This window comes from Rhinopithecus roxellana, chromosome 6 (assembly GCF_007565055.1).
Source record: "Rhinopithecus roxellana isolate Shanxi Qingling chromosome 6, ASM756505v1, whole genome shotgun sequence".
NCBI classification, from domain to species: Eukaryota; Metazoa; Chordata; class Mammalia; order Primates; family Cercopithecidae; genus Rhinopithecus; species Rhinopithecus roxellana.
The window spans coordinates 60311523-60338034 of NC_044554.1; the positions used below are offsets into that span (position 1 = coordinate 60311523).

The 26512-nt window shown below is 38.9% G+C and overlaps 1 protein-coding gene across 3 annotated transcripts in view; it reads left to right on the top strand.

The window, feature by feature from the left end:
• The window catches only part of CHCHD3 (coiled-coil-helix-coiled-coil-helix domain containing 3), a 302441-nt gene that overhangs the window by 110162 nt on the left and 165767 nt on the right, over positions 1–26512 (top strand). Inside the window, exon 5 of one of the 3 annotated variants that reach the window (XM_010357737.2) lies at positions 4519–5119. The exons of the other annotated variants lie outside the window; for them this stretch is intronic. Within the exon in view, the coding sequence (XP_010356039.1) occupies positions 4519–4566 (48 nt within the window). The 3' untranslated portion in view covers positions 4567–5119. Of the gene's footprint in view, positions 1–4518; positions 5120–26512 lie in introns of those variants that run through there. 3 annotated transcript variants of the gene reach the window in all.

The following is a 26512-nucleotide window of genomic DNA, read 5'->3' on the forward strand; positions in this document are numbered from 1 at the left end:
GAAGACTCTGGCAAAGGTGAGTAAGGTTTGATCAATCACTCGCTGGGGTTTAGGGAAGAGAAAATGTAGAGCCAGGGCCTTGGGGGAACAGTCTTTTCTAAGATAATTTTTTTTTTAAAGAAAATATTTTTTAGTCTTTTAAAAGATTACATAGACGTGTTTTTGTTGTTGTTGTCTTTAAAAGTATTACTAACAGACAGAAGAAGGTTTAAAAGGCGCCCATCAGTCTGTCCTTCGATATTCCCATGGTTTACACTGTGTGTGTGTTTTCCTCTCGATTATTTGTCTTTCGATATACCCATGGTTTACACTGGTGTGTGTTTTCCTCTAGATTATTTGTCTTTCGATATACCCATGGTTTACACTGGTGTGTGTTTTCCTCTAGATTATTTGTCTTTCGATATTCCCATGGTTTACACTGGTGTGTGTTTTCCTCTAGATTATTTGTCTTTCGATATACCCATGGTTTACACTGGTGTGTGTTTTCCTCTAGATTATTTGTCCTTCAATATTCCCATGGTTTACACTGGTGTGTGTTTTCCTCTAGATTATGTGTCTTTCGATATTCCCATGGTTTACACTGTGTGTGTGTTTTCCTCTAGATTATTTGTCTTTCGATATTCCCATGGTTTACACTGGTGTGTGTTTTCCTCTAGATTATTTGTCCTTCGATATTCCCATGGTTTACACTGGTGTGTGTTTTCCTCTAGATTATTTGTCCTTCGATATTCCCATGGTTTACACTGTGTGTGTTTTCCTCTAGATTATTTGTCTTTCGATATACCCATGGTTTACACTGGTGTGTGTTTTCCTCTAGATTATTTGTCCTTCGATATTCCCATGGTTTACACTGTGTGTGTTTTCCTCTAGATTATTTGTCTTTCGATATACCCATGGTTTACACTGGTGTGTGTTTTCCTCTAGATTATTTGTCTTTCGATATTCCCATGGTTTACACTGGTGTGTGTTTTCCTCTAGATTATTTGTCTTTCGATATTCCCATGGTTTACACTGGTGTGTGTTTTCCTCTAGATTATTTGTCTTTCGATATACCCATGGTTTACACTGGTGTGTGTTTTCCTCTAGATTATTTGTCTTTCGATATTCCCATGGTTTACACTGGTGTGTGTTTTCCTCTAGATTATTTGTCCTTCGATATTCCCATGGTTTACACTGTGTGTGTTTTCCTCTAGATTATTTGTCTTTCGATATTCCCATGGTTTACACTGGTGTGTGTTTTCCTCTAGATTATTTGTCTTTCGATATTCCCATGGTTTACACTGGTGTGTGTTTTCCTCTAGATTATTTGTCCTTCGATATTCCCATGGTTTACACTGGTGTGTGTTTTCCTCTAGATTATTTGTCCTTCGATATTCCCATGGTTTACATGGTGTGTGTTTTCCTCTAGATTATTTGTCTTTCGATATACCCATGGTTTACACTGGTGTGTGTTTTCCTCTAGATTATTTGTCCTTCGATATTCCCATGGTTTACACTGGTGTGTGTTTTCCTCTAGATTATTTGTCTTTCGATATACCCATGGTTTACACTGGTGTGTGTTTTCCTCTAGATTATTTGTCTTTCGATAATACCCATGGTTTACACTGGTGTGTGTTTTCCTCTAGATTATTTGTCTTTCGATATACCCATGGTTTACACTGGTGTGTGTTTTCCTCTAGATTATTTGTCTTTCGATATACCCATGGTTTACACTGGTGTGTGTTTTCCTCTAGATTATTTGTCCTTCGATATACCCATGGTTTACACTGGTGTGTGTTTTCCTCTAGATTATTTGTCTTTCGATATACCCATGGTTTACACTGGTGTGTGTTTTCCTCTAGATTATTTGTCCTTCGATATACCCATGGTTTACACTGGTGTGTGTTTTCCTCTAGATTATTTGTCCTTCGATATACCCATGGTTTACACTGGTGTGTGTTTTCCTCTAGATTATTTGTCTTTCGATATACCCATGGTTTACACTGGTGTGTGTTTTCCTCTAGATTATTTGTCCTTCAATATTCCCATGGTTTACACTGGTGTGTGTTTTCCTCTAGATTATTTGTCTTTCGATATACCCATGGTTTACACTGGTGTGTGTTTTCCTCTAGATTATTTGTCCTTCGATATACCCATGGTTTACACTGGTGTGTGTTTTCCTCTAGATCATTTGTCCTTCGATATTCCCATGGTTTACACTGGTGTGTGTTTTCCTCTAGATTATTTGTCTTTCGATATTCCCATGGTTTACACTGGTGTGTGTTTTCCTCTAGATTATTTGTCCTTCGATATTCCCATGGTTTACACTGGTGTGTGTTTTCCTCTAGATTATTTGTCTTTCGATATACCCATGGTTTACACTGGTGTGTGTTTTCCTCTAGATTATTTGTCCTTCGATATTCCCATGGTTTACACTGGTGTGTGTTTTCCTCTAGATTATTTGTCTTTCGATATTCCCATGGTTTACACTGGTGTGTGTTTTCCTCTAGATTATTTGTCCTTCGATATTCCCATGGTTTACACTGGTGTGTGTTTTCCTCTAGATTATTTGTCCTTCGATATACCCATGGTTTACACTGGTGTGTGTTTTCCTCTAGATTATTTGTCCTTCGATATTCCCATGGTTTACACTGGTATGTGTTTTCCTCTAGATTATTTGTCCTTCGATATACCCATGGTTTACACTGGTGTGTGTTTTCCTCTAGATTATTTGTCCTTCGATATTCCCATGGTTACACTGGGTGTGTGTTTTCCTCTAGATTATTTGTCTTTCGATATACCCATGGTTTACACTGGTGTGTGTTTTCCTCTAGATTATTTGTCTTTCGAGATACCCCTATACCATGGTTTACACTGGTGTGTGTTTTCCTCTAGATATTTGTCTTTCGATATTCCCATGGTTTACACTGGTTGTGTGTTTCCTCTAGATTATTGTCTTTCGATATTCCCATGGGTTACACTGGTGTGTTGTTTTTCCTCTAGATTATTTGTCCTTCGATATTCCCATGGTTTACACTGGTGTGTGTTTTCCTCTAGATTATTTGTCTTTCGATATTCCCATGGTTTACACTGGTGTGTGTTTTCCTCTAGATTATTTGTCTTTCGATATACCCATGGTTTACACTGGTGTGTGTTTTCCTCTAGATTATTTGTCTTTCGATATACCCATGGTTTACACTGGTGTGTGTTTTCCTCTAGATTATTTGTCTTTCGATATTCCCATGGTTTACACTGGTGTGTGTTTTCCTCTAGATTATTTGTCTTTCGATATACCCATGGTTTACACTGGTGGTGTGTTTTCCTCTAGATTATTTGTCCTTCGATATTCCCATGGTTTACACTGGTGTGTGTTTTCCTCTAGATTATTTGTCTTTCGATATACCCATGGTTTACACTGGTGTGTGTTTTCCTCTAGATTATTTGTCTTTCGATATACCCATGGTTTACACTGGTGTGTGTTTTCCTCTAGATTATTTGTCTTTCGATATTCCCATGGTTTACACTGGTGTGTGTTTTCCTCTAGATTATTTGTCCTTCGATATTCCCATGGTTTACACTGGTGTGTGTTTTCCTCTAGATTATTTGTCTTTCGATATACCCATGGTTTACACTGGTGTGTGTTTTCCTCTAGATTATTTGTCTTTCGATATTCCCATGGTTTACACTGGTGTGTGTTTTCCTCTAGATTATTTGTCTTTCGATATACCCATGGTTTACACTGGTGTGTGTTTTCCTCTAGATTATTTGTCTTTCGATATACCCATGGTTTACACTGGTGTGTGTTTTCCTCTAGATTATTTGTCCTTCGATATTCCCATGGTTTACACTGGTGTGTGTTTTCCTCTAGATTATTTGTCTTTCGATATTCCCATGGTTTACACTGGTGTGTGTTTTCCTCTAGATTATTTGTCTTTCGATATACCCATGGTTTACACTGGTGTGTGTTTTCCTCTAGATTATTTGTCCTTCGATATTCCCATGGTTTACACTGGTGTGTGTTTTCCTCTAGATTATTTGTCCTTCGATATTCCCATGGTTCACACTGGTGTGTGTTTTCCTCTAGATTATTTGTCCTTCAATATTCCCATGGTTTACACTGGTGTGTGTTTTCCTCTAGATTATTTGTCTTTCGATATACCCATGGTTTACACTGGTGTGTGTTTTCCTCTAGATTATTTGTCTTTCGATATTCCCATGGTTTACACTGGTGTGTGTTTTCCTCTAGATTATTTGTCTTTCGATATACCCATGGTTTACACTGGTGTGTGTTTTCCTCTAGATTATTTGTCTTTCGATATACCCATGGTTTACACTGGTGTGTGTTTTCCTCTAGATTAGTTTTTTCTAGGCTTTTCAACATATTGAAGCATTTAGATAATGCTATAGATGGTGTTAAGCCTCATGAACATTTTCCTGTGTCACTGAACATTTTTCTGAAATGTTTTTAATGGCTGAATAATATTCTGTCTTTTGTATTCAACATAATTTATTAAGCAATTTCTTATTGTTATTTAATAGATAAAAGTGGAACTGCTCTGGGTGAAACCTGGAGTGTTCACTGCTTAGCCTCCACTTCAGCCTTCCTAGAAACCCAGATGTAACTCCTTGGAACCTTTAGTCCTCATTGGAGCACAGTTGGGAACTCACTGGACAGGGAAAATGGGAGCACAGAATGGAAAACTTTGAATGCAAGAGTGAGGGGGATTTTCCTAGTTCAGTAGGCAATTGGGAAACATTAAAACTTTATAAGAAGAAGGCCAATTTCTAGTCTCTCCCATTCTTTACCTTGGTCACTTCTCTGAAAGACTAACCCATGACCAGCTGCAATCAGAGAACATGAAAGGAAGTCCATGCCTAAGGAATCATTTCCTTCCGGGACAAATCTGGGGTCCAGGTTGCATGGGCAAATAGTGAAGCCAGAAAGAGTAGAGGTGGTAGACCAAGAAAGAAATGTCAGTGGACTGACTGGCAGCTGCCCTGAGAACCGTACATGTATTGACTAGAACAAAGGGAATAAGAGAGGTGGAAGCAAAGTCAGTCCTTGTGAAAGGGGAATAATTTCAGAATTAAAGACAGTAAGTTTTGAGTAACTCAACTGAAAATTAAATTTGTTGTATGTCTAAGTTGAAGGATTTTTTGAGGAAGTTGAAAAAATGTCAGGTCAGTGGGTTGAAAGGTCATTTCCATGCATATTAAAGTCTCCAAATTTGGAAGCTAAGGATGTAGTGGGGGAGGTTAATAGCACTCATGTTTGAGGAAGGTACGAGAGCAAAACTCTTAGTTTTCAGCGGGCAGAAGAATACCTTGGTTGACATTTCTCTTTGCCTCCGAGCTTTTACTCTTTTGAATCTTATGTTTGAAGCACTCTTTCTCTACCTCTTTTTGTCTGAATTTGGATACACTGTCTTGTTCTCTTAGTTTATGGAGACCAGCAAGATTCAAAAACTCAAAAAACTCATTAAATATATACACATACTCAGCAAGACATAAAAAGAGATTTCACAAAAAAAGTCAAAGTATCAAAAGATTTGTTACTCGGCATAACTAAAATATTAAGCAACATGTTTTGATTGGAATAGTGTATCTGCAGTCTGTTCTCTTTTACCTATTGAATCTTGTCTGTTGTCTGTCTTTACTGTTTTGTGTAGCTGGTGAAGCATGAACAACTGGCCTCGTATATTCTGATTTGTAGATCTCTTCTTTATAGATTCTGGTTGTGTGGTATAGATGAGAAATTGTAGTACTCACAACCTCTATAGAGCCCTCAAAGCACTTAGGGAATAAAAGTGGAATTTATACCACAGGATGACAACTGATGCAGAGGGTCCCTTCCTTCTCAGAGTGTTGTCAGACATTTGCATGGTCTGCCATGGCCACGGCACCATGGCTGCCTATGACATTTAGTTATTGGGCAATTCCCAATTTATTTACCAGATTTCTCCCTTTATTGTTGTTATTTGTTATTATGGAAGACATACATATTCATTGGATCAAGATTAGAAAATAAATACAAAGAAATACTAAAATCACTCAATGTACTACAACTCAGAGATAGTTACTGTTAATATTTTGGTTTATTATTTTTATATTCCTTTTTACTTCCCACTAAGTTTGTATAAAACATTTGATTTTATGTGTATAACTGTATTTCTCCAAACATAGATAATAGTATGCACGCTTTTATATAACTCTTACAATAGCCTTCACATGAAAACATTTAGGCCATGTGGTAGAAGTTTTTATACCAATAAATATGTTTTTGTATGGTCACATTTTAATGGTTGTGTTTCACTGAGTTTTTCACTAATTACTAAATTAATACAAGAATATTATAGAACATTTGGAAAATAAAAAAATTACAAAGAAAATCAGTATTATTATAATTCTGTCATCTATCATTAATATTTAGAGGTATAAAGTTCTTTCTGCCTTCCCCATATGTGTATATTTTATACATGCTTTAGGGTTTCAGATTTTGCATCCCACCACCCTCCAGACCAGTACTGTATGGTGTGGACGGTGATCGCAAGCCTGCTGTTGTATATTAGTTTCTTGATCCCCAGCTGGAGATGTGGGCATCTTCAGAACCCGTAATTGATGTGGGAGTAACCCCAAGAAAGTTAGCATTGCTCCACTGTGTGTGGAGGGCCCCTATTGCTGCCATTCTTAATTCTAATATGTGGGACTCTTTGAGTGATGGCCAAGCATTGTTTCATTACTCTTTATTTAGAACTCAAATGTTGCAGCCTGCAGGAAAGTAAAGACTGGGTTTCACACATGTGAAGTAATTAAAAAGTTGTCTTTCAGAAGAAGGGGGGTGAAAGCACGGGAGCTGATGTGATGCTGGGACTGTGAAATAAAACGATTCCCACCCCTTACCCCACACCCCCCGCATCTTTCTGTCTCACTAACAGCTGACATTTAGGTTTCTGTCTCCTTAGATGTGAGTCCAGGCGTTTTCTTCCCACAGTTGTTTTAGCGGCTAGCTTTATTGAAGCTCTTTGAAGGGCAAAGTCATGATGGCCCTGTTGTTGAAGTTTTAAAATAGGATCAGATCAAAACTTTCCCCTTTGGAAGAATTGCTTTCGCTGGGGAAGCTGTTAATCCCACTCTAGATTCTGGAAGAGTATACCAGCCCCTTCCTCTACTCAGCGCTGAGTGGTGCCAGCATGTTAATCAGTTGACTTTATCCAGAGGCTTTGGAAGAGGCAGTCTACTGATAATGATTTTACCTGCAAGAAAATGTTAAAAGCAGCTCATAGTCAAAATATGCTTCGTAGGAGCAGGAAAGCACCTCTGTAAAGAATGAAGACTGACTGGAAAGACAAGACCAGGGAATTTGTAAAGTTAGTGCAACTTGATATTATTATGTGTATTGTAAAGATCTTATATATGTGATCTTATATTTGCTGTCATTAGATTCTTTGTTGAAATTGAACAGTAGCAGGTTGGTTTTTTTGACTTTGCAATTATAGTTTCTTTTTAAAATGCCAATTAAAATTTAGACTCACTGTTTTTTATGTCTTACTACATTATGCTTGTTTAATGTTAGATTTTTTTAATTTTTAATTTTTTATTATTTTAAAAAATTTAAGTAGAGACAGAGTCTTGCTATGGATCTTGAACTCCTGGTTCAAGTGATCTTCTGCCTTGGTCTCCCGGAGTGTTGGGATTATAGACGTGAGCCACCGTGCCCAGCCACGTGTTTCTTGTTATCATCACAGAACTATGTAGTATTTTCTTTTCTTTTCTTTCCTTTTTTAAAATCTAAATGTTAAAAGAAGTCTCAGTTTACTTACTTCAGGCAATATTTACTTCAGTATTCTTCCATTACTCTTTGGACAGATGTTTTATTGAGTGCTTACTGTATGAAACGTACTATGTTAGGTACTAATAATCTATAAATAAAAGACAAAATCTTGTCCTTGAGGAATAAAAAGTAGAAGGTATATTAAAAATAATGTTTAAAAATGCTAAGTCTGTTATAGAGCCATGGTACTTATAGTCTTGTGAGGATTCTCACTTTTGGGAAGGCCAGGACTTTGTCTTTCTTTTAACTAATTGCTATGTCTACATTTATTTATTCAACACATAATTGAGTGCTTAATATATGCCAGTGCTGAGCAAACAGTAAGCAGTCAATAAATATTTGTTGATTGAATAAATGGACTAACTGCATCTACTGAAGCCCTGGAAATAGGATGAGAGGAAATGGGGAAGAATAGAAAAGATTTTCTGGGGAAAGGACCCCTGAGCTGAATCTTGAAGTATGAGTAGGATTTGCTCCCAAGGTTGAGGAGTGGGATGAAACAGCCTCAGGTATTGCAGGCAAAAGCATGGAAACATGGTGACAGGGGGACACTACTAGAAGTTGCTGAGTGGGAATCCTTGTGGCAGTTAGAACATAGTCTATTCTTTAATTGTGTGCGTGTGCTGGGGGTTCACGACTTAACCCGTCTGGCATGGCCCTAGGTCCTGTTTATAATTGGTACCTGATTGCCACAAAAAGTCTGTTTTGCCAGTCTTACGGTCTCTATTTTAACATTAATGCTGGTCAGTGGTTGTGTCTAAACTGCAAAAGAGAGGGTGTATAAAGAGACAAATCCAACCTCCTATCCCTTTATGGTCGAGACCTCAGTTTTTTAGTTTCTCTGAGGTCCCCTTGGCTAAGAGGGGGTCCATTTAGTCAGTCATGGGGCTTAGGGTTTGATTTTTAGCTTACACTCCATAATGAAGTATGAAGGGAAGAGCAGAGGAGGAAATGGCAGGAAGCCCAGAGACCAGTTAGAAAGCCCTGTGTTAATCCAGGTGAGAACAGGTGGTACCCAAATTAGGGCATGGTAGCAGGGATGCAGAGAAAAGAAGAGGCATAGGAACTATTTGGAAGGTAGTATTACTAGGATTTTAGGTTTCAAGGGTTGAGAGAAACGTCAAGACTAACTACAAGCAACGTTTCTAGTATCAGCAACTTCATATCATTTTAAATACAAAAATTAGCAATCAATGTAAAGAATGTCCTGGGCTAAGCATAGCGTGAAATTTGACTTCAGTGTAGCATTGAGAAGGGTCCTGGCCTCAGATACTGCACCAGTTGTTTATTCAGCGCTTGGCAAGAACATCAGTCAGATCATTAGGTATTTCTGTCCCTTTCTGCATTGTCCTTCATCACATATTTATTAAACACTTACTGTGTACTAGGCACTATTTGCCAGGGATGCAAAGATGAATTAGATCTGGTTGCTTTTCTTCAGAGTCTGCAGTTAAGTGTCAGGTTTGTGGGGAAGGTTATTCTTGCCGTGTATATTTTATCCCAACTCAAGTTACAATTTTTGAATTTGTAAAACCTTATACTATAGAAAAAAAACACAGTTAAAAAAAAAAGGGTGGGTGAATGCATAAATTTAGTTTTTGCAAATTTAAGCGACTGTTTCTCCAAAATGTCACTTTTCATCCCCAGTTTGCCTTTTGTCTGAAATGCACCAGTGAAGCAATCAAGAAGAAGAATTGATTAATTTTGTGCTGTGTGCCTTTCAGTGCTGTGTTTTGTTTGTGCTTCAAACTGTGACAGTTGAAATTTCATGGTAAAAAAGAAAAAAGTTTTGAATTTGGGGTATAGAGAAAAATGACTAAATTAAAGGAAGCAGATGAGAACACTACTGCTGTCCAAGTGAGGTTCTATCCAAGGGGGAAGGGGTACAACTGGGGTTGTAATTTTGAAATGATCGACATGCTTCATGCTCAAATGTTCTGTGTAAGAGAAGAGTAAGAGTGATCACTTGGGGTTTTTAGTATCACGGAAATTAGCCAGGTGAATGAAGTTGCAGTGTAAGCGGTGGTTTCCCGGGTTCTTTCATTGGGCATTTAAAGATAATTTAAAAAATAAATCTGTTGTTTTTGGGTGCAATTTAGACTTGAATTATAACCTCTGTTAAAACTCTCTCTGGTTATGTACGTTGTGTACTGGTTTTCTTGCCCTAGACACTAACCTCCAATTTTTTGGATATGTGTAGAGTATCAGTTTGCTTTGAATTCCAAAAATGAAGTTAATGAATTTGAGCTTTTGCTTTTGACAACTATTGAAATATGGCATTTCCACATTATATTGGAAGGATTTGGGCCATTTAGGTGTTAGACATTTTCCTCAGTGTTATTGGTGAGAATGGGCTTTGGGATCCATCTGCAAGTCCTGTTCTTTCTGACACTTGCTCTCTTAATAGCTTACCAGGAAATTCAAAGGGAAGTATCCCTCACAACAGGTGAGAGCCTCCTGTGCCTTTGGATTTAGCAGGCCGTTAGGGCTTCTGGGGCAAAGCATTCAGATTCTGTTTTCTCCTTTGTGTTCTTTGTTATCATGTGTGGCCTCTACCTCCTGTGTGTTATGGCAGCATTATTATTATCAGCTGGAATGCAACCTTATGAAGAGATTGTGAACCAAATTTTCTGTGGAGTAGCAGGGCAGCTTTAGGTATGTCTGCTACTGCACTGTAGTGAAAAAGGAGAAACGTCTTTTGTTTCAGTTTGCCTGCCTAGGCTGTACGTTAAGATCCCAAAGAATGAACAGGACTGTAATTACAGATTTAAACTTTGCTTGTATCCTGAAAACTTGCCCAGATTAATGTATTTTTCAAATGTACATTGTCAGACCCCCTTTCCTCATCCAGGTTGGCAGAAATGCCTAGGTTCTTTTTTTTTTTTTTTTTTTTTTTTTTTTGATACAGGGTCTTGCTTGTTGCCCAGGCTGGAATGCAGTGCATGATCACGGCTCATTGCAGCCTTGACCTCCCAGGCTCAAGCGACCCTCTCACCTCAACCTCTTGAGTAGCTGGGACTGGAGGCACATTCCACCATGTCTGGCTAATTTTATTTTATTTTATTTTGTGTGTGTGTTTTTCTTTCTTTTTTTTTAATTAAGAAACAGAGTTTTGCCATGTTGCCTAGGCTGGTCTCAAACTCCTGTGCTCAGGAGATCCTCCCTCCTTTGCCTCCCAAAGTGCTGGGATTACAGGAGTCAGCCACTGCACCCGACCAGAAATACCTAGGATCTTAACATCACGAAATAGCCTCCGAGAAGCACAACATTATGCTGACTAGATATTGAGGGACTTGGAGGTGGAGAACAGTGGAGTGTTCTGGTCCTGGAGATCTCACTGCCAGGACTCAGGGGGCCTATCATGTGAACACAGTGTCGCCATTCTCCAAGGGACTGTGTCAGACTGTGTGACCTTTTTGACAGTGATTAGAAAAGAGGACATCACAGTTGAGTAGAATGCCATTGATGTTCTTGGCAACAATTAGTCATATTTAAAGACAGCTAGGGAAAATAACTCTGCTTAGAATGTGTTCTCATATTTTCTAAGTGTGCTTTTGAAAATTCATCAAGTTACTCGCAAACCAGTTGGATCAGGGCAGTTCTTGTTGAGTGTCCTAAGTGTTAGCTGTGTTAACTTATTGACATCCTGTCACTTGGGTCATTATGGGGGTCCAGGTGAGATATGGAGAGGGCTGTGTAAAAGTCCATAGGCAACTGCAGTGCGAAGGGCTAGTTATAATTCCATCTATTTATGATGACCTGGCATTCATTGTGAACATACTTACTTCATTGCCTGGTCTGTTGGAATTTTATTGAACTGACATCATAATCTCATTTCCTACTAAAGAGGCTAAGAAATACGGCCCTTGGTATTTGCTTTAACCTGCAACAAATTAAAAGTTAAGCATAATCAAGTCTGTCAGTCCTTAAGAATCCCAAGTATATGTTTTGCACATTATGTTTTGAATGAGAATGTAAGGCAGATGAGCTCCTTATATTCTTACAACAGTCTTTCCACATTGTCTTCATGGCTAGTCACACAACTGTCAGTTCTGATACAGTTGTTGTGACTTGTTTTCAACCTATTGTGCATGGACCTGAGGTTTAGCGAATTCGGTATTAAATCGAACAGCAATATTGTTTACCATGTGATATACTATGTGATGTACCATGTGCAATGAGGCCTGCTTCATTTTTATTGGATGTTAAATTTTTCACAGTGTTGAATATCCCAGCTCTATATTCCTTTTGTGTATCCTTGCTTTTATTGCTTTGATATAATTCCTAAGTGGCACTGAGTTATGCTTTTTCTGTGTTTCTTGATGTTCTGACCTGTGCCCTGATTTGGGGGTGGGAGCAGGCAGCAGCTATCTTCATGTACCCTGTAACTATTCCCTTAACCATAAAGACATTGGACATTTTCTTGCTCACTGTACTCTTTTCTTTACTAACTATAGTTTAAGGATGACTTCTCTTGAAAATACCAAAGGGCAGAATTACCAAATGAAGAAAGGCTTCCATTCTCTTGAGAGCAGGAATATATTTACTAACCTGCAGTATTTATTACATACCTCATTTAGTCCATTCATCATTTTAATAGAAAAATGAGTCATTTTAGATGATTCTGAAATAATTCGAGGTAAGCTACATTGCTGCAGGCAGAATATGATTTACACAGAGAGCACCATGCTATTTTCAAAAAAATACAGTGGAATGATCAGCACCAATAATTTATGATTACTTGTGGTAAACTTATCAAATGTCTTCATTGTCATAGAAATTTGTTGATTAGATAAAGCATTTAGAGTTTTCCACCTAGCTTTTCCCCCTTCTTCCATCTTTTATGACAAATGGTTACAGAGTTCCATACTTATCCTCTGCCTGTTTCAAACACTTGACTGTAAATTTAATTCCAGATTTGTGTTTAATATTTTCTTGATAAGAAAGAACACCAGTCAGTGTCATGGGCCAGTTTTATTGGAGATGATAAACCTACTCATATACATTTTCTGCTTAGAAATTAAACTTCATCCATTTACAGTTTCTTTAGCCCAGTGTATACACATATTTTAAATACCATCTTACCTATCCATAGGTTACATATTTGACTCTCAGGAACACAGCTAACTCATTGCCTGGAACCATAGCTCTGAACCCCAAAGGCATCACAAAGTGATTCTAGCTAGTGTCTTGAAGCTTTTGAGCTTTGTTGATAAGCAGCATCACAGTAAAAGCCATATTTGCTTTTAGATTTAGTTTTTTTTTTCTTCTTTTTTTCATTTAACTAAGAGCCTTCAACTCTAGTATCTCCTTGGGTGTTTGATATGGGTAGACATCTATCATTCATTCTTATTAGAGATGATAAAAGAAACATTCACAGAGACTGTGAAACTAAAGGTTGTACAGAGATAGAGCCAGGGTTACAACGCTGATCTTCTGTGCCGAGGTGATCTTATTTTGGGCACAATTTAGCAAGTTTAGTTTTGTTGTTTTCTTTTTTAACGTGTAATGGATTTGATTTATTACGTTAGAAAGGGTGAATGGACATTTAGGTACATGGACAAAGAAGAAATCACTGCAGCTAAAAGTAGAAAAGGTAACTAATCGTCATGCATGTGATACACTCACAGGAAGTAAAACACACACACAGACACACAAGCACAAAACCCATAGCATTATGAGCCTACTTAGCATAGAGGCAGGCAGCCTTAACTGCTTGAATAGGCCTTGTGTGTTCTTGCTTAGTAAAATAGTGTATGCACAATCATAATACTATCAGGGATTGAGAATAATCTGTTTACCAGCATGGGTGAGAAATATTAGCACTACCATTTCCCATCTAAACCATTTTGCATTTAAAAAGTTCTGGCATGTCAACCTGTAAATTTCAGTATTAAAAGACATTCTCTTATGTGAATCCCTGTATTGCAAAAGATACTGGTCAAAGGAAGTGCTATTTGTACACTTTCATCAAGTCATTTTTGAATGTTCTTATTTAAAGAAAGTTTTCTGTGGCCTGTTACACTTTGGGAGAAGTGGTTGATATAGACACAAAAGGACCTGGTTTCTAGCAATTATCCATTCCCTTGGCCTCAGAGGAATACTAGTATATAAAGGCAGAAACTTTCTCTCTCTTTTTTTTTTTTTTTTGAGACAGAGTCTCACTCTGTTGTCCAGGCTGGAGTGTGGTGGTGTAGTCTTGGCTCACTGCAGCCTTCTGCCTCCCAGGTTCAAGTCATTCTCCTGCCTCAGCCTCCTGAGTAACTGGGATTACATGTGCGCGCCTCCATGCCTGGCTAATTTTTGTATTTTTAGTAGAGATGGGGTTTCACCATGTTGGTCAGGCTAGTCTTGAACTCGTGACCTCATGATCCACCCACCTCAGCCTCCCAAAGTGCTGGGATTACAGGCATGAGCCACTGCACCCGGCCTCCTCTTTTTTATGTCTAACATAAAGTCTTCATTTGTGGGGGAGGTAAGAGATGATCCAATTATTTTGTCAATTATTCGATTTTGGATAATAAAGAAGCATTAATCTGGGAGAATGCTTGTTGAGAGTAGAGGTAGGCTTGTTGCAATAGAATATTTTTAGGAATAAATGTGATATACATTAGCAGTGTCTACTCATGTAGTGAATTCAGTCACTTTTGTATTTTCATTGAATTTTATGAGAAATTTAAAGGAAGATAGTCTACAGTTTGTTTGTAAAGCCAAGCTCTCAATAGAGTTTGAAAAACTATGCCATTGACCATTTTGGATATTTGTTAAGTTTAAACAAACAAACAAAAAAGGAAACAAAAAATTGGGGATGTAGTTGTGTAATTGTTAATGTAGTTTTCAATTATACTTTCCAATTCCAAGAATAATTATCTCAACAGCAGGTGAACTATGTATTAAAAATTAGTTTATTTCCAAAAAATAAGCTCTCTTCTCATAGCTCTGATAGAATGATAGGAAAGAGCTGGTAACTGATCTTACTTTATGTCTACTATTGCAAAAACTAACAACTGAGTATTAACATTGCTAGATTATGTGTGCGTGCATGTGTGTGCATGTGTGTGTGTATCATCATTTGTGTTGCATAGGGTAAAGGTAGAGACAGTAAGAAATTAGAATTTTAAAATTCCTTTCTTAAACTTTTTACTTTGAAATAATTTTTAGCTTATGGTAAAGTTGTAAGAATAGTAACAAAGAGCTTAACTCTGATTCATCTATTTTTAGACATTTACCTTACTTTATCATTCTATTTCTGCCTACATGTATTATATATATAATATATATAATATATATATAACATATATATGGGGGAGGGGATCATTTGAGCATGGGTAGAAGACATGTTTATTTACTTCTTAATATTTCTGCCTCTTAAAAATCAGTGTTTCTTATATAATCAAGTATAGTTGTCAAAATCAAGAAATTTAACATTGATGACTATTTTAATATTTAGCCTAGATTACAATTTTGCCAATTATTTCAATAATGTTCTTTATAGCAACTGTTCCTCTGGATACAGGATGTATTCTAGGATCATATATTGCAACTATTATAATTGTTGTGTCTTAAAATTCCATTTTAAGCATGATTTGCAAACAGTATTAAGATGAATACTGTTAACTTCAATTTATGAAGTACTGCTGTCATTGCTAGAGTTTTAGTAAGAAGAAAGTGGAATGGGCAAAAAAGAGGTGAAGAGTTTCATTCAGACCTATAGATTAATATTCTGTATTGTGGGTGAGTTGAGGAAAAATCATTGTTTTGGAAATTTTCTTTTCATGAACTAAAAATGCTTTCACCAGCATCTGTATAGATCCCGTATCTTCAAAGTGCAGCAGGCATCTATGTTGCATCATTAAAAACTTAGAGAATAAACTCTTCCTATATTTTGACAATTTTTGAACAGTAATATCATCTGAAATAGCCTTCTCTCTGTCCTTCCACCCTCCTCTTCCAGGTACGACTCCATGCAATTTTAGGCAAATTGCTTCCTTTTCTTTATGCCCTTTGTTTCTGTCTTTTTAAAATGAGGACAAGGTCGTTAATGTAGTTCTCTTTCAAGTCTCTTACCTTGACGAATAAATATCTAAATACAGGAGTTCTTACAGAATGCTAAGTTCTATATACGTATAAATTGAGTTTTTATAAAGTAATTTTGTTTCATGAATAGGTTACCAATTCCAAGAGTCACATTTATTTTAATTTTCTTTGATTATTAAATAAGTCCATTTTAGAAAAACAGTTAAAGTTGAAAGCCTCTATTTTCTTGGTTAAATTGGATTTTTGTTATTGAATACTTATTCTGATTAGTAGAAGTGGTTTAGTCACAGGCCAGGCATAAATGCTTTTAGACAGTCACTGAATTGGAAGTGTCAACATGAGAGAGGGATCCTTTTCTTGGAAATGGGAGCATGGGATCTTTCTGCTAATAGTGTTTGTTGGCTTAGAATGAAAACTCAGAGCTTTGTTAGGAAAATAAACTTAAGTTGGCAACAACCTGAGTGTGAACCTGGAGGGCATTATGCTAAGTGAAATAAATGAGATACAGAAAAACAAACACTATGTTCTCACTTGTATGTGGAAACTAGAAAAGTTGAACTCTCAGAGGCGAAGAATAGAAAGGTGGTTGCCAGAGGTTGAGGGCTGAGAGAAGTGGGGAGATTTGGTTAAAGGGTACAAAGTTTCAGTATAAGATAGATGAATAAGTTCTGTGGATCGAATGTACAGCATTGTAACTATAGTTCTACAGTATTTTTAATAATACTCTATTGTATACTTGAAATTTGCCAAGAGAATGGATCTTAAATGTTCTTAACTGCATGCATCGTGTGTGTACACACACACAGGTGTGAGATGATCGGTGTGTTAATTAACTTGATTGTGGTAGTCATTTTATATTGTATATGTATATAAATCCATCATGCTGCATAACTAAAACATACGTAATTTTTACTTGTCAATTATACCTCAGTAAAACTGGGGAAAAATACAGAACTGGTGGGAAAAATATAATTAAGTGACCCAAATTTTTGTATCACAGTGGATGAAATCCCTTTGCTGTCTCTAAGCTTAAACAAAGATTCATCTTTTTGAATGCTTGCTTGTTTTCCATTTCTTTCTTCAATTCATTAAAAGTTAATATATTTTTGAGACAGGGTCTTTCTCTCTTACCCAAGCTGGAGTACAGTGGTGCAATCATAGCTCACTGTAGCCTCTACCTCCTGGGCTCAAGTGATCCTCCTGCTTCAGCCCCCCAAACAGCTGGGATTACAGGTCTGTATTACCATACCTGGCTAATTTATTTTTTATCTTTTGTAGAGATGGGGTGTCACTATGTTGTCTAGGCTGATTTTAAACTCGTGGGCTCAATCGAGCCTCCTTTCTAGGCCTCCCAAAGTGTTGGGATGACAGGTATGAGATGCTGCACCTGAGCCCCTTTTTGTGTTTGTTTTTTGTTTTGGCGATAGAGTCTGTCACACAGGCTGGAGTGCAGTGGTACCATATTGGCTCACTGCTACCTCCGCTTCCAGTGTTCAAGCAATTCTTGTGCTGCCTCCTGAGTAGTTGGGACTACAGATGCATGCCACCATACCTGGCGATCTTTTTGTATTTTTGGTAGAGATAGGGTTTCACCATGTTGGCCAGGCTGGTCTTGAACTCTTGACTTCAGTGTTCTGCATGCCTCGGCCTCCCAAAGTGCTAGGATTACAGGCATGAGCCACCATGCCTGGCCCTGTTTGTTAATTTTTAATGTGATCATTGGATCTTCCACCTTGCTAATTTCTGACATTGTTTTTCTTCCTTTCTAAACACCTCCTTGCTCCATGTTGAATTTTAAGCATACGGACAGTGGCATCATTAGAAAGTTTCCCATCATTCCCTGTCATGCACAGGTGATAGAAGAATGTATTGGTGCTTCAAACTGATTATTACTTTTTACCTCCTTGATGAACTCAATATATTATAAAGAGAGTGGCTCAGTTCCAACCCTGGAGGCATCAAAAAGAACAAGTTCTAAATAACATCCTCCTTTAGAATGCAGCATATTTTAACTGTGTCTCTCCATCTTGCACATCACCACTTCCAAACTCCATCTCTAACTATACATATGCTCTCTATGTGTATGATAATACTGCTTTCTTCATCCTCTCTTCTCCTCTCTCCTCTCTTTGAATTTTCTTTTTTTTTTTTTTTGTGAGCCTTAGGAACATGTACACAGAGTGACACAACAAAAGCAGGCTCTTGATGTAGTCAGATTTTGTCCTTGTAAATGACATGGTACAAATGCATGTGGTGGATTAAAATATGTTCACCCTGACAGAAATCTTTCAGTTGAAGTGAAAAAGCGTCCGTCAATTCTGATTGCAACAAAGGTTGCTGCTGCGAGTGAGAGGGACTTGCCAAGACTGCAAGTTTTTCAAGCTCTATTCTGGAGATACATTTGTTACTTGGTTCTCAGCTTTGATTTGGTTATAATCTTATCTTGGCATGTTCTCTTTCCAGAATACGCCATTTTCATTTTTCTTTGGACTTTTCTCAAGATTTATGAAGGGGGATATTTAGCTTTTTGTCTGGCAAATAGCAAAGGTTGTTTGAGTTCCCTAATCAATAATTGTAAAATAACTAGAAATTGATCTATGCCAGTTGTAAACCCATCCATGCATTTATTTATTTATTTTTCTTCTTCTTTTTTTTTGAGACGGAGTTTTGCTCTGTTGCCCAGGCTGGAGTGCAGTGGCATGATCTCGGCTCACTGCAACCTCTGTCTCCAGGGTTCAAGTGATTCTCCCACGTCAGCCTTCTGAGTAGCTGGGATTACAGGCGCCTGCCACCATGCCTTGCTAATTTTTGTATTTTCATTGGAGATAAGAGTTTCACTATGTTGGCCAGGCTGGTCTTGAACTCCGGACCTCAAATGATCTACCCGCCTCAACCTCCCAAAGTGCTGGGATTACAGGCATGAGCCACTGTGCCCAGCCCCATCCATGCATTTCTATTAATGTCTGCTATCCGTTAGAAACTGTACATAAAACATTTTTGTCCCCACATCACTGAAGATAGGACAGAAGCAAGTGACAGATAACTGTGTATTAAGGGAATGCTCTTATAGTGCTCACAGTTTGATATATGGCTGTGGGGCTGTTTCTCTAGATTTGTAGTACATACTTTGCAGGTGACAGTTTCTGGAATGTGAATATAGCCTCATTTGGGAGTTAGAGCTCATCCCAGGTATAGGCAGAATAATGTTGTGATTTGAGGCTACTGCCAGGTTATGCCTTTTCAAAAATAGACTTTTCACTCATTTGGCATGGCCTTCCCTTTCTTCTCTATTTGGCCTGAAATTCTTAATTTCCCTCTCTCTCAAGATAGAATTAAGGGCAAGTGTGCTGGAAGTGCTAGAAGTGTTTAATTTGTCAAGACCACCATTGATAGACATGTATGTTGCCCAGGCAAAAGAGATGCTGGTTAATACTTGGGTTAGAAGGACACATGTTCTCTTCCTCTCCCCGTTATGGTGATACCTGTCAGTTTGTCAGATGTTATTTTGCTACCTTGTGACTGTAGAAATTTCATAAGACCTAAGCTTCTAACTGGCCAGGGCACTATTATTTTGGGAGGACTTACCTGTGCTCACAGATTGTAGTAAGACACTTACTCTTAAGTAACTTAGAAGTGAGAGAGAAATAGTGGTCTTGGGATAAAGCTGGAAATGTACTGAGTGGCTTCAGAACAAGAATGGCCCATTGCTGATGGACTATATCAATACATCTGAGGAAAGGATATGCCAGTCTTTATTTTTCAGTCTTTAAAGTTCTAAATAAAAACCAAGTAACAGATGTATCTCCAGAGTATTTAATACCATGGGACATATTTACAATATGATGTTTAATGGAATAAAAATCAGGATACTCTTTAATAGCTGTACATCTCTATGGATGGAAAGCTTCATAGTAAGATTGTTTTTTCTTTTTCTTTTTTTTCTCATACTTGTATTTTTTTTTTAATTATCACAGCAAAGTGTGAGCTTTTTTTTCTTATACTTTAATACTGCTTTTCTGTGTTTGCTGAAGTCTCTGAAATGAATAAGTGTTAATTTACAAAATACATTTTCAGCCATTAATTGTATTTAGAAAAGAGTACAATGCATAGAAAGAAAGAAGAGATTGTAAAAGACAAGCAATGGTTATATTCTTCTCCTCTGCCCTGGTGTAACAACTCTGGCCCTTGTAGGCCTCTGCCTTTTGTGGAGATGTTTATAATAAGCCCTTTTAGCCTCATGCCTGTCATACATTCAGGCTGTAAAGCTGATCAAATAGACATCCTATTACGATTTAGCTTCCCAGATACTTGGTCTGCAGAAAGAGCATGTCTTAGCAGGAGGTCCCACATATCTGTTCTTTTGGGCAGATTTAACTTTTATTTTAAAGCAATAGTTTGGCCCATTGGTTGGTTCATAAGTCTGTGTAAATTTCTCAGCCTGTTGACAAACTAGTCTTCCAAATGTGCAATACTAAGTTCACCCAAAGTAATTAATCACCTTTTGATAGGTGGCCTGAAGTTGTTTCTAGTAATAGCTCCTGTACCATGTGACAACTGGGCTTTTCATTTTCAAAACTTTATTGAAGAAAGAAAACTGAGGGCTGGGTATGGTGATTCACATCTGTAACCCTAGCACTTTGGGAGGCTGAGGTGGGTGGATCACCTGAGGTCAGGAGCTTGAGACAGCCTGACCAACATGAGATCACACCACTGCACTCCAGCCTGGGTGACAGAGTGAGACTGAAAAAGAGAGAGAGAGAGAGAGAGAGAGGAGGGAGGGAGGAAGGAAGGAAGGGTGCCCCAGAGGGTGTGTGCCCAGGGATGCCCACCTCATCAGATTGGAGTGGTACAGCTATTTCCCAGTTTGGCCCCACCGTTCTATTGCTATTTTAGGGCCCTAGCTCCTACTTTCCATTTTCTTGGAGGCTGGGCTTGCTTGGAGTAGACGGGGGTCAACTTACCTTGCACAATCACTGTAGTTCTTGTTAGACCTTGAAGAGATCTTAGTAATCACCTTGTCTAATCTTTACCTTTTCTTCATGAAGAAAGAGGCCCAGGGCTTTTGGGAATAAACCAACAGAGTCAGAACCAGCCTCCCAAGTCTCCAGGTTCCTTGTATAGGGTGTATTTCAGTCTTTGTGGTGGTTTTTCAGAGAGGCTGTCAGGATTGCTGAACAGAGAACAAGAAGGCAGGGATCTTTCTATGCATTTGGGCTGGCTTGGGATTAGTAGTTACACTGAGGGTGGGGAAGCTCTCTCCCTCTGCTGGGTAAGCCAGACACACAGAGGAGATTTGGGGTAAGTCACTCTTCAGAAGAGGCATGGAGATGTATGTTTGTTTTTGTGTTATCTCCTATTTTCTGCCTAATATGTTGCAGTTTTCTTAGCAGCCCTTTCCACCATTTACCTACCTCCTCAGCCTAAGTGGCTGGGCAAAGATTAATGTCATAATTTCCTAGATAGTGAAACTGGTGTCTTATGCCGTAATCTCTCTTGAATGATGAGGCCTAGAGTATTTATCAATTATCTTCAAGACCACTATTATAATGAGTGAGACAATGAGTAAATATCTCCAGCCTCTGTGTGTTCTTACTTGAAACAAAGAGGCAGAAATATGGTCACTGAATACAGAGAATGATGATCATTGATAGACCTCATTCTATGATTGTAATGACATTATATTGTACTTATGTGGAATTATAGTAAAGCTTTTACAATTTATAACATGACTTGCCTATCATAACCAATGCCCATTGTTTTAGCAAGAGTGGACTTTTTCTTCTCAGTCTTCTTTATGTCTGTACTGATGTGTGTTTGTGTATGTATTTGACTGACATTTCCATTGATTGAAGAGTTATTTGTATAGGACCTACTATATGCTAGGCATTGTGGTCTATATGTATACATCAAAATATATGTATCAAAAATATTTGCCTTAATAGAGCTTACATTTCGGTAAGAGGAATTGGTATACACCATGCGTAATGGATTTTAAGAAATTGGCTTATGTGATTGTTGGGACTCTCAAGTCTGTAATCTTCAGGGCAGGCCAACAGGCTTCAGATTCAGGGAAGCCTTAATGTTGCAGTCTTGAGTCTGAATGCTATCTGGAGGCAGAATCCTCTTCCTTAGAAAACCTCAGCCTTTCTGTCTTATGGATTCAACTGACTGGATGAAGCCTGACAAAGATTCTCTCCTTCGAGCAAAACTTTAGTCAGGCTCTGTTGAGTCCTTTCTGAATATCCTGCTAAGTCAGTTTTGGGAAAATCCCCCACCCTTGTTATCTGACCACCCTGGATATTATCACCCTGGCCTTGGCTTCAGCAATGATCCTATTAAGTCGCCTCCTTATCCTTGATGTTTTCTCTTGGTACTTTTCTATTTGCTGACCCCCGCACCCTGCTCCTTGGTTATAAATCTCGGCCCTTCCTTGTTAGAGTCAGAATTGAGCCAATCTCTCCCCATCACTGCAGGACCTCATTGCATTAGTTCCTACACCTATTGCCATGGGCCCTCTTGAATAAAGTCTGCTCTGCCTTCTTAACAAATATCATGAACAGTTTTTTATTTAACAGGCCCATTCACATTATAAAAGGTAATGTTTTATTCAAAGTCTGAAGATTTAAATGTTAATCACATTTAAAAAAGAAAACCCCAAAAAACAAACAAAACCCAGCTAGACTGGTGTTTGACCAAACATCTGGATATCATAGTCTAGTTGATGGACATTAAATTAACTGTGAAAGCCATTGTCTCCACTTTCTAGATGAAACGAACCAACAAGTACTTTTTGCCCTGCATTCCAAACGATGTAGAAAGCTAGGCAATCATGTTGGTAATATGCATACCAATGGTTGTAGAGTGTAGAGGTGTTTGCTTTGTTCAGGACCATGGTTGTAGGTCTTTTCTGCATAGGTAGGGAAGAACAACAGTTGATTGAGGAATGTCTTCCAGCCCACCCCAACCCACAACACACACACACACCCTGACACCCTCTGAGGGAAAAAGCCTCCTTTCTACCTTGATGTTGTTGGTGATGTGCCCAGCCACACAGTGTGATAGTTTGGGACCCTATGACTTCCCTGGGCTAAGGGCCATTTAGAGAAGGGCCTGCGCTGACTCTTCATCAGTTGCAGTTACCGTTTTTGATGGCTTCCTACTTTGCAGTTCCTTGATGTTTTTGCTCGGAGAGGAAAGCCATGTCTGTGGTACATGGTGTGGCCTCCACTTTTGAGGAATTTTGTGGAGGACAAGGGCATGGAGCTTGAGGTACATGCAGTCTGTGATCAGGCCTGTGCTTTATCTGAGTAGGACCACAGTGAGCCTCCCTCAGGGCCAGCTATATGGATGTCTAGAGGTGCAGGCAGATGGCAAGGGATGTCCAGTGCATACAGAGTGGAGATTTCTGCTCTACTCAGCCCCTCAGTGGGACTGCTGCTGTCCTGGTGGCTTTTCTGGGCCGGATTTTGGGAATGTTGGGGATTGTACCCTCTGAGGAATTGGGCCTGCTGCTATGGGCTCCCCTTGTCTCTGAACATCGTAGAGTCAGTATTTTGTTGAGATGCTGAAGACAGCATAGGTGAGGGCTGTGGTGGCCCCATGTTAGCATTGTCACGTGCCTTGACCTCTCAACCACTCCTCCAAAATTTGTTTCTGGATGGTTGCCTGAGGATAATCCCTGACCCTGTCTCCACAAAGGACATGGATTCTACCAGCTCTGGCAGTCTCTTCCACATTCTCCTAAACTGTCAGGCCAGCAAAATGTCTAGTGTCATGGCCATAAGCTTCCTCTTGTAACAGAGCCATGTAATCGTATGTAGGTGACAAAATGTTGCCGTGCCTCAATTCATTCAGTAGAATAGCAGCCCATGGGTTTTGTGCTCCTCTGCACCAGATGCTGTGTCAGAAGATAGGGACACAAGATGGAGCATAGTCCTTGCTCTCAAGAAGCTTAGAGTGTCTGTCATATACACCAAAGCAAGACAGACCCCCACGTGCCTTGGAAGCACGCGCAGGCCTGCTGCTGCCCTAACCCTCCTCCTGCCTGTCCCTCTGCCTGGTACATCCTCCCCTGCTTTCTGCCACACCTCTCAGCCCTCTTTTAAACTTTGCCTTTCATTTCATCCCATAGCATAAGTATCTCCTTCTTCAAAAAGCCTTCCTGATTTCCTAACACAGAAATGATCACAGTCTTCTCCCTATTTCCAGACTCTTTTATGACTCTTTTATAGTGAGGGCAACCTGATAATTTGTCATCCAAACTGGGAAAGTGAAAGGAGGCACTGTTAATGATATGGGGACAACACATAAACTGGGATGCTCCAGGCAAACCAAAACATATGATCACCCTACTTATGACCTTTACTCCTGTTTGAGTAAAATACAGTCTGGCCAAGTATGGCCATGTTCAAATGTGAAATCCATCATTGGGATGGGGGAGGCAGAAGTTATTTATACTTGCATTTCCATACTGGGATTTACATGCAACAGGAGCTCACTAATGCTTCCTGAATGGAATTTATGCAGTTCACTATACGTGTCCTAAGCTGAGCAGATCTGCTGGAACCTCCAGGATAGCTGGCGGAGAGAAGAGAATCAGTTTGAATAGGCAGAGCTGGGGCCAGGGAGTTTCAGTTGTGGGGTGACTCCTTTGAGTTGTCCAGTAGTCCAGTCTTGGTGTAATGGCAATTTGGTGCCATGCTGGGCTGCATTTGGTCACCCTAAGGTCAGATCTGTTCTGTTATGTGAGCATGAAGTCAGGGTGTCCCTCAGGGCAGTCTGGAAGGTGGTGGAGCTGTGGTTCCTGGGTGGACATAGGAGCCTCGTTGTGAGGAGAAATAGAGCCTCCCCAAAGGTAGACAGGTGACAGGCTCCGTTTCTTCATGCTGTGGCTGGCACCTTCAGTCTTCATTACATCTCAATACCTCCTGGCAGTATATTAAATTCACAGCATTGGAGAAGGTTATAATCACTTAGTAAGGCCGCGGAAAGTTATGTAGAGTGAAGGACTCTATAAGGCTCATTTTATAGACTAGTTGTCACTGAGGAATTTCCTTGATGAAGAGTCTGGATGACATTAGTTCATGGACTTCTACATATAAATGAAGGACTTGCCATTTAAACAGTCCTTTCACTGGCCAGAGTAGGCAGCTATTGGCATAATGAAGTGAGGTATTGAATATAATATTGAGTTTATTACCACATGGTTCTGAAATAAGTAAATAATGGATACATTGACTTCTACTTTATAGATGGTTGTAAGAGACCTCTTTAGAACGGTTTAGAACGCTTCAAAGGTCTTTTGAAAAGTGCAGTATTTTACTGCCACCTCCCCTGTTGTCATAATTCTTTAGTGCCTTGGGGCCAACTCCCATTGGAAAGGTGGACACTTAAAATCCTTTTGTGGGTAATGAGCATTTGGTTTTATTGCAGCCAATAATTTGGACTCCAGTGGAAAGTTGTTAGTACAGACTTTTGAGCCTACAATATTATAACACTTTTAATCAGACACCTCTGACCAGCAAACTCTATATGGCCTATGTTTATAGTATTTAGTATGAAAGTGAACTTCTCATCTCTCTATTCAGGACTGGCTTGAGTACTTTCCTTTCTTTAGTTAAAATACCTTAGGCTTGACATTAGCTTCTTAGACAAGATTGTTTACTGTTTGATTCTTTCATACACTTCTTGTCCTTCACTGGCTCTTGTGAAATCTCTAGCCAACTTTTAAAGTTGCGAATTTTGTGCCAACCTCATTTTCTCCATCATTTGTGGATGCAGGTGCAAAAGAAAGAGCTGTGAAGTTCCAGCATCGAGAGGCTCAAGTCTGGCTGGTCATTGAAGTCCCCTTGCCAAACTGTTAGAGAGTATAAATGCCCTAGTGGATTCAGACTTACAGGGTGGGACCTGGGCATGTGTATTTTTAAAATACACCATTCTGATGCTTAACCCTTGATGTGAAAAATGGATCAAGGACGTGAAAGAGGCAAGATGTCACTCTCCTCTTGCTGCTGGTTGACAACCCAGTGATTGGGACAGCTTTGGTCTTAGCCTAGCAAACTTGTTGGTTGGTGCCAAAGCCTCTGTGCCCATATGCACTTTCAAGCTTCCTCCACATTGTATGACAGTGAAATCTGTGTTAAGCATGTATGTAGCAGTCATGCTCTTCATATTTTTTTAAGGAAAATCTTTCTATTCATCTTTCCTCTTGGGCCTCTCCCTTGATGCCACCTCCTTCCTATTAGGTCTTAGAGAAGAGAGCACTGGCTTTAGAGACAAAAGACGTGATTTAGGGGCTCTTCAACTAATGAGCTTGTGATGTTTAGCTAGTCATCTCACTTACTTGAGCTTCAGTTTCCTCTACTCTAAAGTCAAGGTGATATTTTCCTTATAGCTTTCTTGGTAGGATCAAATGAGGCATTGTATTAATATAAGCAAGCACTTTGTAAAACTGCAAATTCTATATTTCTTAATAAATGTATTTTTGATATCCAATCATATAGCTTAGCGACAGGGATATGTTCTGGGAAATACATCATTAGGCAATTTTGTTGTTGTGTCAACATCACATAATGTACTTACACAAACATAGATGGTATAGCCTACTACATACCTAGGCTATATGGTATAACCATGCACAGTCGCCATTCGGTATGCAGTCTGTCA